The sequence below is a fragment of the Emys orbicularis genome, chromosome 5, assembly GCF_028017835.1.
Source record: "Emys orbicularis isolate rEmyOrb1 chromosome 5, rEmyOrb1.hap1, whole genome shotgun sequence".
Lineage (NCBI taxonomy): Eukaryota > Metazoa > Chordata > Testudines > Emydidae > Emys > Emys orbicularis.
This window is the reverse complement of record NC_088687.1, coordinates 123,008,459-123,024,873: the sequence shown is the minus strand read 5'-3', so window position 1 is coordinate 123,024,873 and position 16,415 is coordinate 123,008,459. Positions and strand designations below refer to the sequence as shown.

Here is a 16,415-nt window from a genome sequence, read left to right as displayed (position 1 = left end):
TCAAGTCCAGCCCCCTGCCTTCACTAGCAGGACCAAGTACTGATTTTTTGCCCCAGTGGCCCCCTCAAGGATTGAACTCACAACCCTGGGTTTAGCAGGCCAGTGCTCAAACCACTGAAATATCCCTCCCCCCCTTATCTGCACCTCATCTGCAAAATGAGGATAATCGTACTTCCCTACCTCAAAGGGTGTTGTGAAGACATAAAAGACTCAGGTACTCAGATGTGGGGGGAGGGCTATAAGTATCTCAGATAGATAGTATTGCTTTAAAACAATCAAAATTATACATTAAGAACCAATGCTTTTATCTTGCTAATCCCTTTCAACAATTGTTTCCAGCTAATCAAAAAGTTATGTCTGCAATAAAAATACAACAAAAATATTGAACAGTCCTATGGATGAAATTGCTTTACCAAGGGAATAGTAGGTTAAAAACTTCCATATTTCTTCAAATGTTTTAAATGTCACCACTATTAGGTCTTGGTCACTGTGAATAGACAACAGTCTGGCAGACAGCTCCTAACAAAGCAAGCAAACACATTATTTTATTATAATCTTACAGGTAATAATAGATTCATTAAGGTATATTAGTCATTAAATGCAAGAAAAAATGTTTATCTAAACACACACAAAATCAGAAAATTAAAAAGCTAAGGTTCTTCATAGTGTCAGTTACTCATCCACATTACACATACAGAATAGATGAAAAAATACAGACTCCACTAACATCAATGGCAAAACTTCCATTGGCTTCACTGGAGCCAGGATTTCATCCAATACCTTTAGCTACCTGTTTGGGTCATAAACATTCACTTAAATGTATACTGTGGACAGATTTCTCATCTATACTCTAAAGCTACATTGGCAACTATAAAATTCCATTACAGTAAAATTCAGAATAAGAGTGTTTTAGTTTGTTGTTTTCTTGCAGAAAATTTAGTTAAGCTTCCTTTGCCTACAGAAATGAACAGTTACTCCAATTTACACCAGTGTAACTGAAACCAGAATCTGATCGTGTGTGTGTGTGTACACATTTAAAAGCTTAATAAATAATAAATAATAATAATAATAATAATAATAATAATATTACACCTGTGCCTTTTAGGGGAGTTAATGTTACTATGAAAACCCACAATAAAAGGTGCACCATGAATAAGACTAGGCATGAACAAGGCTGGGCTCTCTTTCTCATAAGTTGTGTTGGAGCAGTATGTAAACCATGTCTGCAGTTATGAAGGTAAGGGCTACACAGCACTGCAGGAGACCCCCTATAAGCTAATGGAGATACAGTATTCTAGCAATTTCTAGCCAGCAGTCTTATTACAGAGCATGATTACCTTTCCACTATAAGATATTTTAAAATGGTGGGCTAGAGCCTCAGCTGACAGGGCCGGCTTCAGGCACCAGCCAACCAAGCACGTGCTTGGGGCAGCACCTTGGGGCGGGGCAGCGCTCGGGTTTGTTTGTTTTTTTGGTTCGGCGGGGCAGCGCTGGAGGGGTTTTGTTTGTTTGTTTTTGTTTCCACCAGGCGGCGTTCGGGGGGGGAGGGCTTCGGGCAGCGCGGCATTCGGGGGGGGCGGGGGCTTGGGCGGCGTGGCGTGAGCGGGAGCGTTACGGCGGGGCGGCGCTCTTTTTTTTTTTTGCTTGGGGCGGCAAAAAAGTTAGAGCCGGCCCTGTCAGCTGAGGAAGTGACCCTTTATCACAGTGCACACACAAGAATGAGAATTAAGGTTGAGTTTACTACCTCTGTTGCTTCCCAATTGTTGCATCCTCATCCTTAATGTTCTAGTAAAGCAGCATTTTAATGGAACATGTGTCAGAATATGGAGAGCACAGTACATCACCTACTCTTCAAAGTAACCTATGGCTTTGTCTGGTCACAAATTTGCAGTAAGGTTTATGGAAAAAAAAAAGTTTTTTAATGAGGTAATTAATTATGAAGGTGGTTTAGGTTGGACATTAGGAAAAACTTCCTAACTGTCAGGGTGGTTAAGCCCTTAAACAAATTATCTAGGGAGGTTGTGGAATCTCCGTCACTGGAGGTTTTTATGAACAGGTTAGACAAACACCTGTCAGGAATGGTCTAGTTATTACTTAGTCCTGCCTTGAGTGCAGGGGACTGGACTAGATGGCCTAATGAGATCCCTTCCAGTCCTACACATCTGTGATTCAAAGATTATTAATTCTGTAAAGAAACTGACACACAAAGGTATGTTGAACACAACCTATGCCAGATAACATTTCACCCACTGTTCCTTAATAAAAGAGTACTGACCTCCTTTGAAAAGCACTTTGAAGTCTTCCAATGAAAAGTGCTATATGAGAACTAGGTAGTAGTAGTATTTTACTCATTTCAATATCTTGGAAAATATTCCATCAATTTACACACAATTTATGTTATTTTTCATTTACATAACATAAATGGATTACAAAAAAATACCGCTGTCTCTTTAAAAAACTGAAGCCTCATATTCCTAGATGGTCCCTCTCATCTGCACATAGATCTATGTATTCTAGTCTCTACACCTGATTAAATACTAATACAAGAGGAATTACAGTCTTCTGTGACCAAAATCCATTAATAAATTGCCTACAAAGGCTGAAATATCACAACCTCTAGGCCAGTGTTTTTCAACCTTTTTTTGGGCAAAGGCACACTTGTTTCATGAAAAAAATCACGAGGCACACCACCATTAGAAAATGTTAAAAAATTTAACTCTGTGCCTATATTGACTATATATAAAGTAATTCTCTTGAATAGGAATCAAATAAACACAAAGAAAGTATTTTATAATTACTTTATTATGAAATAGTAAGTAAACAGAAATATGAAAAATTATAAAATACTTTATTCAGTGCGCAACCTGGGCCTGTTTGGCTGAACACAAAGCTGATATTCTGAGCTATTTATAGTCCTTAACATCAGTGGTGGGATTCAAAAATTTTAGTAACCAGTTCCGACATTCAAGCATGGTTTAATATTTTTTTCCCACGGCACACCAGGCAACATCTCGCGGCACACTAGTGTGCCGTGGAACAGTGGTTGAAAAACACTGCTCTAGGCATCCTGCATTACTCAATATTAAAACAAATTCACCATTTTATAAGTAAACTTGGCATTATAAATCTTGCTTTTCTGACAGTCCTTTCCCTAAATCTGTTCTTAAACACTAGCAGTGCCTTAAAATCCAGTCATTTGTGTACAGTAGTTTCCCCGCCCCCCCCCCCCCCCCGAGAACCATGCATCAAAGCAGTCTAGCAAGAAAACAGGTTGTAAAGTCTGCAGAAGTAACAATAGCAGAGTAGTAATGTGAAATGGATACTATTAACTCAATCATGAAGATTTCAGTGTTTGACTTGTTAGTGAGAGAGTTGGGGAATCCATATTATAATGGATAGTGAGAACATCAACCATGCAGAAGACAGCCACAGAAGATCCAATAGTTATCATTCCACCAGCATGAAATGATGATGATTGAAATAATTTTTGAAACTGATGCTATTGAGTATATATGTTTGGACCCAAATCTATAGTATCCCAATACTTGGGGATATTCTTATCCAGGGTCTGATGAGGAGCCCACCCATAATGCAAACCCATATTACAGGAGAATAATAAAAATGAACCCATGCCAATGGTGTGTAATTTAAAACTGCAAATAGCCAGCCCTGATAAATCCAATATTTATGCCTCTCTTCTTTTCCCCTTCTATTTTGCTTATGACCAAGCAATCTAGGCAACTTTGGTAACAGAGAATGGTTTCAAATGGGCATGAGAGTTAAGTATTACAAGCAGAGTGTCAGTTTAAGGCAAAATTAACAAAACTACTTGGAAAAATGTGATTTTTTTTCTTCTACTTTTTTACAAAAACACAAACACCTAAAACTAGCTATTTATGCTTTACATGCAAAGCATTCAGCGGTTTTATTTAAAATGCCTTCTGCTTTGTTCTCCAATATTTCTAGTTCCATTGCTATTGTAATTATTTTATTGTTTTGGGGTTTTTTTCCCTAAATCTAGAACATAATGTCTTATTCCTTTCTTTACAGACATCTGCTATACACTTAATGTAACGTATATTAACAATCACACTAATAAATATTTTATCCTATTCTTTTCCATTTCAATGTCCCAAATACTGTGGCTTATTTCACTTCCTCCAGTTGGGTTCATTTGTTCTATCAGTTGGTATTTGAGTTAAGACAGGAAGGAGTGCATCACAAGTCTAGTCTTGATTTTCATTGAGATTCAGAAGATACAAAGGTGTCCATATGATTGTGTGTGTATCAATTCTCCGATCATTTATAGTTTGTCCCTTTTCATGTTTCTTCTTTTTCTGTAGACAGATTCTTCCAGAATTGTGGCTTTCATGAAGTAAAGAAACTACTACTTCATGCTTATAGGGTTGTTTTCTGCATCTAGGTCAGAGCCAAAGATACAAAGGATCTTACTTCTAAACATTCTTAATTGAATATTTTCAGTACACACAGTTTTGTGATATGGATGGCATTTCAGGTCCCTGTTACATTTGTATAAATTGTAAAGTACCTGCAATTTGGAACTTACATAAGTTATCTTATTAAATGAGTTGGTCTGGCAACTATTCTCTCACAATAGTTAGAATTTTTTTCTCTCTTTGTTTTTCTCCCACTTTTGTTTGCTAGTTTCACTGGTGGGGTGTGTTCTAGGCACATTATTTTATACCTTCATTATGTGCATTAAAAGTGTGTCTGAGGAAACTCAAGAGTTGTACCAATTTTCCATTTCTATATCTTGAATTCCATTTGCTTTTCATTGGGATGTTAAACTCTGTACTTGGTTTAACTGGTATTTTATATTATATAATATTATTGTGGCACTGTCTCCAGTGCATTACGCTAATCGGGTCCATTAATGAAGTGAAGTAGCCGGATTTTTTAAAGTGCTTAACATGCAGCACAGCCCATTTTCCTTAAATGGAGTTACTGAGCACTGATTTCTTTTTAATACCAGGCTACTCTGAGTGCCTAAACAGGAGCTGAGCCCTTTTGTCTATATTAATATTGTCTATATTAATTATTGTCATTACTGTCTATATTCATATTCATTCATCTTATGATATTTTGGATTTGTATGTATCTGAATATTTGGTAAACCTGCATGTTTTCTCTCTCATTTTACTTCATCAAATAGATGTTGTAATAGTGTGGGCTGTCTGATCCTTTGAGCGTTGGAAGTAAATTTCTGATAAGACCCTATAAGCATAAATAAGTGCAAGGTTATCCCAGAATGCCACTGTCTCCCTTATTATACCTTCTGTTCCTAAGTATGTAACAGCTTCATGCCATATAACTAATGGGCGAAATTCATCCTAGTGTTCCTAGTGTTGGTGCAAAGCCCTACACATCATTTAAGCCCAGTACAGGTATCAGGCCAGGTTGCCTATGCAAACCATATGTGTAATAGGAATAGTTTCCTCACTGGTCCTGCATAAGCCAGTACAGAAGGTCCTCTTGTGAGAACCTGTGGACCCTTGAAGGGTGGGGAGGGACACATGTTGCTCCGACCTTCACATTTCCAAACTCAGGAGCACCCATTTTTGCTCCCCTGTGCCAGATGAGGTGAAGGAAAATCAATCCCTTCATTTACATTAAATGGAGCAGATTGAAGCCACTGTCATCTCCTGTATGCAAGTATGGCCCACAGACACAGAGATCCCATTTTGATCTGAGCAGTTTTGTCACCTCCAAGTCAAAAATGACAGTGTCTGTGGACTGCATTTGACATAAGTCATGCTTTGACCACCTTCAATTTATACACACACATATACAAATGGGAGAACAGACCCTTGCATGTTTCAGAGGTTAGTTTGATGATGCTGAAATGTTTCGATAGACTCTGTTATGTTATTGATAACACCCCAAACTGTTCTGTAAATATACCAGAGCTGACTTACACTAAAAACTGCCATGACCTCCCTGCTGTCATTCTCCAGAAGACGGAGTCGTCCTCTCAGTTCTCCCTGCAGTCGGGGGTCAGGAAGTCCACTCTTTCGTTTTACCATGATTAGCTTCAGGGAGATATCTGAGAAGAATATTAGTTTATAGTCACACAAGTTCTTTGGGATGGGAGAGCCAGTTCTGTCAAATTTTGGAAACCCCTCAAAATTTGTGGGATCCACATTTAGACCAGCTCTTCAAACTTCAGAGGTGAACGTTTATTTGGATCTGGAAATACACAAGATTCTGGGCTGCTGCATGTTTTGTTTAATTTCATTACCTAGTAGATGTAGTAGCACAGCAAGAAATACTTTGAAACAAATTCTTCATTGGTTTCACAGAAGGGGTTTCAGCAATACAATATCTGACTATCTGAATGTCTGTGGAGAAGTTATGGGGAACAACGGTCTTGAAACCACTGAAAAAATCTGAAATTTGTATAAATCAGAGGAGATGGCTCTACAAACATTGAAGTCTGTGCTCCGATCACTTTAAGTGCAGACATTAATGCCTTAAAAGAGTTAACACCCCCAGGTGCAGATTGTCAGCTGGTTTCCCTAAATTTAGATGGCTGGGCAGAATACAGCGCATCTAAATTCTAATCTGAAATTCCCTGTTACCTGACATAACATCATGCCACCCAGCTATTTCAGGGGGCTTCATATATGTTATATTCAGATATGTAAAAATTTCTGGTCAGTTTTCCTAAAGCTGGCTGGAAAAGTCAAGGACATGACCCTGTTTCAGAGAACATGGGGGGAGAGTGGGTGTCGTATAAAGCAGTTTCTCTGCTAAGTGTTTATTAATAAATAATAATAATAATAAATAAACTGATCTTGAAAAACTGGGGGGGGGGTCAGACTTGAAACTTATATTTGCGAAAGCCAAAACATCACCAAGGGTCTCCTCTCCCTTAAAATCTAGCACTTACTGTCACACAATTCTATCAATCAATATAATAAAATTGCAAGATTGTCACTCTGTCTGTGTATTAGTTTGAAGCCTAGCATATCTGTTGAGTCAGTGTGAAGCAATGGAAATAGCTATAGGTATTGTAGAGAACTCTTAAAACAAAAAACAAACAAACAAAAAAACCCAATAGGAACGGATTCAACCATCACTAGGATTTGCTTCATGTTATCGTGCAATTTTAAAATTCTCAACTGTTTTGACTTTACAAGTTATACCCATGCAAGAGAAGGGGTTTTCGGCTACAATAAGGCATGTATCTATGCCATGCCAAGAGTCCTAGACCATTGTGATTTCAGAGGTAACTTAACCAATCATCATCCTTACTCTACACCTAATTTACATGCAACAATTTCATTCATTGTATGAGAAAGACTGCACAAATAGTGGATTCCTTGCCAGATCTTCAAAACCACCCATACAAACACAACCAGAACACATAATAACCCCAAACACACACAGCCCCAAACCTCAGCACACACCCCTAATTGACCACCCACACAAATCTCCCAGCACAATACAACTCACACACAAATCAGCACAAATATCCTGCCACAACACACACATTTGCCCATCCTCACTCGTACTTACCATAAAACCATAACTTGAGCAGCAAAGTCACAGGTCATTGCTTGTTAGTAAAATAGTTCAGCATTTTCCCCAAGGGGGGGGGGAAATCACAGATTCCCCAAAATACTAGCTCACAAAGAGGAGAATGGTGTAAGTTATTTTGTACTAATTCATCTGTGGCTCTTCCCAATGTCTGAAGAACAACAGGTCAACAATTTCAAACATGTGTGTAAAGTTAGACACCGAAATCCATATTTAGTCAAGGTCAAAGTCTTGGTCTTATCCTCAAGGCACTCAATGGCCTAGGCCCAGCACACCTGAAAGATCATCTAAAGCTTAGAGATAAGGATTGTGGTCAACAATTCTATTTTTTCGAGCACAGTGGAACTTTCTACTACCAAGTGTGCAGGAGACAGAGCTTCCTTGGTGGCTGACCCAAGACCATGGAATGAACTCCCACACAGACCAAGGGCCATCAAAAACCACCCCACCTTCCAGTCCAAACGTAAAGGCACTTTTTTTGCCTGCCTTCCCTGATATAAATACAGATCAGCAAGTGCATTTAATAAAAACCCTAAAATCTACCAAAACATGACACTTCACCGACAATTCTCCCCCTGAGGAAAGTATGAGAGAGAAAATTAACTACTCATGACAGATGTTAGTCACATCATTTAACACACTACTAAAAGGCACTAAGATACTAGGTTATAAGGGCAGTAGAAAAAAAAACTCCATGTAGAATAGTATATGTAGGCACTTAAATAAATTTGGTTTTCGGAAGTGGTGAGCATCCAGAACTCTCAATGAAGTAAATGGCTGTATTCATTAGAGAGCCTAAATATTCATTTAGGTGCCTAGGCTTTAGGTTCCCAAGTTTGAAAACTTTGACTAGAGCACTTTCCAGAAACCCTGAGCTGCACATATGCCTTCCCATAGGACGCTCAGTGGTAAAGGAGTTTTGATATGTATAGTACACTTCCATTTCTGAATATATGGTACTGATCTTTTTATTTATGGAAAGAGACAGTACAAGTGTATTATATTATACTTCAGGGCACAATAGAGGATGATGATGATGATGATGATTGATGATGATGATGAAGTCATTTTTCCGCATTTCATTTATCAAGAAAAGGCTACTCTGCTGATCAAGAGAAATACAGAATAGAATACCACCACTACCATGACATCTGCTTTTGCTTTTTTGCATAAGCATTTGCTTATTCTGAATCTACAAAAGCACAAGGTTGTAATAAAAATAGTGAAACTCACCAGAATACAATTAATAATATTCTGCAATAGGAGCAGCAATTTTAATAGGAATGATAATGAACTTTCACTTGTATGAGCCCCAAAGCACTTTACAAACCAATATGCTATAGAAATAATACAGGGCGATCACTTCACCTACCACTCACATGCTGACATCTGTGGTGAGATGTGGCTGCTATTTAATAGCAGCTGGCAACATCACAAAAAAGTTTGAAAGAAGTGAAAATTGACTTTTTCAGCAGAAGCTGTGGGTGGGAGAAGGAAATTAGGGTAGATAGAATGTAGGTAGTTACCCTGCCCACGTTAGAATTGAGCCAGGATACAAATTATTACTAGAGCTGGTCATGTTTCCTCCGACCCCCCACTCTACCCCCCACGGAAAAGTTTGATTTTTTTGTTGAAAAATCCACAACCAAATTTTTTTTGCTGAAACCCAGACATTTTCAGTTTTCAGATTAAAAGTTTTCAACAAAATCTCAAAATTTTCCATATAAAGCAGACATTTTTGTGAAAAAAAATTTGTTTAGTTGAAAAAAAAAAATCAATTTTCTGTTTAAAAAAAAGGTTTTGACAGAATTTTTTTTTAAACCAGTCCTACTTATTATTCCCACTCATATCGAATTTTTAAGAGGCAAAATGAGCAAGACCTTGATTTTACATGTCTTTAGAAGTAGGGCACCAATAAAACACAATGCCCCCTAACAACAGGCAGAGGAACCATTTCATTCCTGACGCAGAGGGAAGAGAGCAACCTATTGAAAAATGTATTCTCACTAAGCCTTACCTAAGTGATTGTAATATCTTCCCCAAAACTGTATCTTCACACATTGCCCTAAACTGTTGTGCACTGTTAATAGTCCTCAGAGAAGTGACTCCTAACATTCTGACAGGCTCCGTTAATATTAAAGCTAATGTAACAACTTGTAAAATCTCTTTAAGGTTGGGTTGAAGGATGCTATGGAAGGGCAAAGCATTATTAAGGAAATTGTTATTTAGCGGAGGACCAATAAACTTAGAGTCAGTCGTGAACATGATAAACTGTAAATGCTGTAGATACCATTGCTGAGATAAATATTAATTTGTACCACTGACCCATTCACTTCCTTTGCAGCTATTAAACAATACTTCAACCACAATAAATCCTAAAAACCATTATCAAATTTTCAACCAAATACACACACACACACACACACACACACCCCTAATAAATGAGCAATTTCTATACTTAAATACTAAATTCTTTTTATGTTTTTTCTTCAAATTATTCAAAGAAATTAACCAATATTCCTGATAAATCACTCCCTTAATCAGCTAGAGAGTTAATATTGACTGATATGAAACATTTCTCTCTTCAGAGGTTGAACATGCTGCCCCCTTGGCCAATTTAGAACATACTTCAGGACTCAATGTCAATTGGAGTCTACCTATTTTTTACTAGGCTCTGAGTCAGATCTTTAAGAAGTAAGGCTCAATTCTGCAAGGCGCTGAGCACTCCAGCCTGATTCAGTGAAAGACTTAAGCAGTTGTTATTCATTAAGGTTATTCCCTTAACAAATAATTACTTATGCGTTTTGCTGGATCAAGCTAGAGTGCTCAGCATACGTGAATCTCTCCATTAACTTCAATGGGCTTTGGATCAGACTCTAATCAATAGGGACCAATTGCAATTCACAGAGTTACATTTGCTTACAGTTTGGTCCAGAACTTGAACACAGACCAATGTCTAACTCACCAGAGCGCAGCACGGTCTTTAGGACACCAAACCATCTTGAGGTATCATGCAAGTCATTTATCTATGCATGTATGTGGTTACCCCTATTTGCTTGAAAATAGGGAAAAATCAGCATGACCTACAGTGGTTGCCTCTGAAATTTTTACCCAATGGACTATTTATTTTCCCCACAGGTGGGGGGGGGGGGGCAGGGAAATCTAAACAAACAGAACAGAAACATGACATTTTCAAGTCATTGAGCAGAACATGAGCTCTCAACATCCATAAGTACTAGGGCTCAACTCCCATAAATACTAGGATGGCAACTCTACTGCACCTCCATACCCAGAAAGTATTCCCACATTTTTGCTAACAGATACAGCACTGCCAAACCTAACGGTTCACAAAATATTAGAGAGGCCCCTAAAGATCATGAGATTGACTTAAAAATCATGATATACAATAAACATTAAGTTCTTCTTATGTGCCTTCCGGCTTGAGACCATTTAAGGTACAATCTGTACACATTTTCAGGCTTTTATCCATGAAGACTTCGAATTTTGTTTTTTAAATAAAAGCTGAGATTCTCAACATATCACATGCCTCCAGGAGCTAAGGTTTAAAAAAAATTAAACATTGTGAGACTTGTGATAAAATTGCAAGAGTTGGCAACCCTGGAAATATCACTCATCTAGTAGCTCAGCTAAAGAGCAAAGGTTAATGGGAAAACAGCTAATACTCAAATGACGTGTAACAGAGAAAAAGGTCCTTCCTACCTGTTGGAAAACTCTCTGCTGGACTGGAAGGTATCCTTGAACTGGCCTTCAAGCAGTTATTCTGAGAAAAGTCTATAACAAATAAAATGGCCGGTAAGAGGCATTTTCATAACCAGACTGAGTTAACAAAGCATAAATATATTTTTAAAGTTCTGATCCTTTGCAGTGAACAGTAACGGAAAAAGGTTGTTTATGCACAAAGAAAGTCCCAAAGACTTCTTAAGGGAAATTAAGGGTTTTTTAAGTCACCTCGCTCCAGAAGGAGAGATGGCAGCTCCGTAACCTGAGTGGCCATGCTGCAAGGCACTGGCAAAATCTCCTCTTCCACTTCTGGGCCTGCTCTGGAAGAAGAGATGGAGGCTCAGTAACTCCCTGCCATCTCTCTTTTCGGAGTGAGGAGCTAGTTTTAGTGGTTCCCTGTGAGGGATGGGGAACCCCTCCCTCTGGATCCAGACCCAGCTCAACTGCCATCTTTCCTTCCACTCACATCAGGGACCTTCCACCCAAGCTGAGCCCACCACACTGGGATCTACAGCTCCAGAGACAGGAAACTCTGAATGGCAAGGGCTGTACCACAGAGCCCATCCCAGAGACGCAACCTGCAGCCGAGCTCTCCAGGGCCGGTGGACAGGAATCGCCCAGCATGGTCTTCCCTGCAATGGAGTGGGGACTCTCCAGCTACCCCACCTGCCCCTGTCCAAGCCCCTTCCACTCCCTCTTCTCTGGCTGACCATGATTCCCTTAATCCTCTCCTTACCAGTCACAGAGCCACCTATTCTCCCCTGATAAACAATATCCTTCTGCCTTCAGTCCCAATACCCCCATACCCCCAGTCTCAATATCTCCCCTTTCCTGCTTTCTGCTCTCAGCCCTGTCCTGCCTCTAGCCCCCAATATCTCCCCTGCCCTCCCCCTGCTTAACCCCAGGCCCCCTGACATACTCAGTACTACCCCAGTTACCCCCATTCCTGCCCCCTTGGATCTCAGGTCTGTCTTCTGACCAGTGTCACCAATTAAGTGATTCTATCTCTAGATCTAGCAAAAGTCACCAGAATGGCATCAGATGCCATTAAAAGTTGTAGTTTGGTGACTTGTCACAGCAAAGCTTGAAAAAATCTGTAGCAGACCTTAAAAAAAAAAAAATCACCAGATCTAGTGACAAACTTGATAAATTGGCAATACAGTGGAGGATGCAGTGTGAAGAGATGGCACCCCTGCCTCGCAGTATGCATGCCTCTGCGAGTTCCAGCTCTTCTTCCCCCCCCCCCCCCCCCCTAGGACTCCAGCACCATCTTCAGCTAGTGTAAACTGGCATACTCTGTGATTCTGTTTCCACTCAGTGTTTTCAACCCAGTCCCACGGCATTGCGTGAATACGCCTTATGTTGAGGGGAGCCAGTAATGTTTGCCTCCTTGCACAGTAGGCCGGGGTGCAGTCCCAAAGGCCATTGCAGAGGCAGCAGCAGTGTAGCACTTGCTCAGTGCCAACCACCAGTTTTAACTCACACTCTGGAGACAGACAAACTCATGTACCCAGCAGGTTGGGTGGAGGTGAGAAAGGGAGAATGTCTGCCTCACAGGCCTCCACAACTCCCACTGCAGCAGGATTTGAGGGAACTAGGTAGCTCTGGGAACCCCATGCAGCAGTCCAACACACCCCAGGGGTTCATGTTATGAATTGTGACTCTGCACAAGGTAACACTGACTATATGAGTATTATCTAGCACAGGGGTTCTCAACCTTTTTCTTTCTGAGGCCCACCCAACACGCTATAAAAATCTCCACAGCCCACCTGTCCCCAACAACTATTTTTCTGCATATGCAGTAGATTAAAAGTCAGGGCCAGCATTAGGGGGTAGCAAGCAGGGCACTGCCTATGGCCCCATGCTACATTGCTCGGGCTTCGGCTTCAGCCCTGTGCAGCTCGGGCTTCGGCTTTCTGCCCTGAGCACCAGTTAATCTAACACCGGCCCTGCCCTCTAGTTTATTTTGGCGGACCCCCTGAAACCTGCTCGTGGCCCCCCGGAGGGCCCTAGACCTCTGGTTGAAAATTGCTGATCTAGCACAAGAAAACCTCATTAGGACAAGAAGCAGATAATAGAAGGCACTGGTCACCATTGTATTATAGATTATATAAGTGATGCCCATGAGTAGATCTTTTCTGGCCTCTCTTAGTCCATTGAGATGGTTTCCATGAGTTTCAGAGGGATGGGATAACAATACATTTACATGGATCTCCCTCCTTCCAGGCATACCAGCAACTTTGGCCAGTGTTTGACTGGGGTCCCATGGCTGCATCCTTATGGAATGGTTTGACATTGAGTAAATACTCAGTAAGTTTGTCCCCTCAATATCTACTTCTTATCTAGTCAACTAATTCAAATGTACAGTTTAAAAAAACAAAACAAAAACAAAAACAAAAAAACCTCCAATCTAATCTCTATGAGTCTTTGAATAACAAAGACTCCATGTAAAAGGACTGAAAGGCTTCATCCTTCTCTCTATATTGCTGAGCTGGATGGAAGAGGGAGGAGAAATAGATGCAAAACATTTAACATACCTTTCAGGTTGAATTAAATCTGGCAATATGGCAGCTGCAGAAGAGGCCTAACTGGATTTAATGAGTATTATTATCATAAGCATAATCATTTCCCATCCAGACTGTCAGCTCTGATTCTGTGCTTAGTCAGAAGCCCAAAACAAGCCACTTTTTGGAACTACAATGACATGCTACTGCTTTGAGATGAATAGAAGTCTAGGGGGCCACCTAATTAGAAACTATTTTTGGTGCGGGGGGAGGGATAGCTCAGTGGTTTGAGCATTGGCCTGCTAAACCCAAGGTTGTGAGTTTTATCCTTGAAGGGGCCACTTAGGGATCTGGGGCAAAAAATTAGTACCTGGTCCTGCTAGTGAAGGAAGAGGGCTGGACTCAATGACCTTTCAGGGTCCCTTCCAGTTCTATGAGATAGGTATATCTCCATTAAAAAACAATGTGGACTTGTCACTATTGATACAGCACCAGGGACTCTCTTTTTCAAAAGTTTATTTATGACTCACTAAGCACGTCAATGGATAATAACCATTTTCACATATATCAGTTTCAGGGGGGGAAAACAACAAGTTTTTCTGTAACCTTATGCAAGTACTGGGGACCATGAGCAATCATTTGTGTGAATTAAATAGATACAAGTTCTGATTCTGATCTTATTTTCACTAGAGTAGCCCAGGTGTAAATCCACTCTGATTTACTGGAGTTACACCTGTATCAAACCAATTTAAGTGATACCATAATCAAGCCCAGGGACCTAATGTTAAGGCTAAGGCCTCAATTCAAGGCATACCTAACTTTAAGCATGTGAGTAATCCCACTGAAGTCAATGGCGCTCTTTACATACTTAAAGATAGTCACATGCTTAATTACCTTGCTAAACTGGAGATTCAATTCTGCCCTTGGAGATCACACCTGGCTCCTGGACTCCAATGGGAGTTGCATTTGCGCATCAGAGGATACAATTTCTCTCTAAGCCATTTGAGATACAATTTGTAAAAAGTAGCAGTTCTTGATGACTGGGAGAAATAGTCTACAGAAACAGTACACATAAGTTTAGGGGAGGATTAGAAAAAGTTTCCCCTGGCAGTTTTAGCTGATTGAGTAATTTCCGTAAGGAGAATATAATTATCTGAGTTGGTATTTGGGTCAGGACATTTGGATTAACAACCCTCTTCCCATGAAATGTGGGGTCCATGGAATATTTAATGACCACAAATGATCAGTAATTCTAAAGGCAGAGGCCCTAGATGTGTAGTGTCTTCTACAACTATAGTTGGATATTAGCTCAATCCGGAGTCAGAGAGAAGAATGCCACTTACTGAATCTCCAACACCAACCCTAAAGCAACTAGGTGTTCACAGGTGTCCAAACCAATCAACCCTGCTTGTGAAGACTGATGGATATTTGCAAAAAGCAAGTCTGTCACAAAGTACTTATATTCCACTATTCCCTTGGCCCTGGAATCTTGATACAACATAATCCTAAACCTTATTTTACCTCTGATTTAAGGTATTCTGAAAAAAAAAAACCCGAAAAGGAACCATTAGCCAAGATTCTTTAAATATGGTCATTTAGCCCTTTTGGGAAGGAAAGATATAGTAGATTGTATTGTTCAGTTTAACAGTTGTAGAAGTTCTTTAGGAGGGAAAAAAGTGCACAACTGAAAACACACCTGACAGTTCTCAGCTCTGTGCAGCACAAACAAGTGAAGAGCAAAAATGACCAGACAATATAACAATGAAAGACTTACCCATGGCCATTTGACCTTGAAAAGAGACCTCCTCTTTCATGTTAATCGATGTGGAAATGGCAGTATTAGCTGCCACATGCATACAATCAGACACACTCCTCCCCAGCTGCTGTTTATTTCCTTCCCAAGAGCTATGTTGTTTCCTTTCCAGATAGGGAGCAGAGCTGCAGAATCCTTCCTCTTCCATCAGGGTGTGGAGCCCGAAAACAGAAACATTGCATTCCACTGCTGCTGCTGGGAGCATAACTTGCAATTCCAACCACTATAGAATTTGCATCGTCCAAATTCTAAAGAGAATCAACATATTATATAAAAACTCACTATTAGGACGCTGCTTTTAATATGTATTCATCAAGTGTCAGCACTGTGTGTGCAAGCAAAACATTTCAATCACATTCAGCCCAGTAGAGAAATCTTGTGCAGATTGAATTCTCTTTGATCGAATACTGAAAAAAATAAAACATGTCAAGCACTTAAGGATTCTTTGTAGCAAGAAAAACTACACTGTGCTCATCAGTTCAGTAGTAAGTTTAATTCTGTGCTTCTTCCTTAAAATCTTCCACCATCAGATTTTTTTTCCTCCAACAAGATCCCACTCTCCCCCAATACTCTGATCTGGAGGTTCAAAGTAAAGTAAAGAAGCCGTGTTTCAAGTGGAATGAGCAAGAGGCTGGGGACCAAGAACATGTGAATTCTAGTCCCAGCTCTGCCACTGATTCACTGTACGGCTTTTGTAATGGGAGCTATTAGAGTAGTCCCTTTCCATTTGATGATAATAAATAATAATAATGTTTATTACCACAGCACCTAGGGACCAACCCAGATCAGGGCCCCTT

At 40.0% G+C, this 16,415-nt stretch overlaps 1 protein-coding gene across 1 annotated transcript in view; it reads right to left on the bottom strand.

The window, feature by feature from the left end:
• SH3TC1 (SH3 domain and tetratricopeptide repeats 1) overlaps positions 1-15,823 on the bottom strand; it is a 43,833-nt gene extending 28,010 nt beyond the window's left edge. The window contains exons 1-4 of the mRNA XM_065405420.1: positions 15,580-15,823; positions 11,281-11,352; positions 5,937-6,064; positions 414-519 (exon numbers count right to left, since the gene is read on the bottom strand). Coding sequence (XP_065261492.1) covers positions 414-519; positions 5,937-6,064; positions 11,281-11,352; positions 15,580-15,823 — 550 coding nt within the window. The remainder of the gene's footprint in view (positions 1-413; positions 520-5,936; positions 6,065-11,280; positions 11,353-15,579) is intronic.
• Positions 15,824-16,415: the final 592 nt, after the last annotated feature.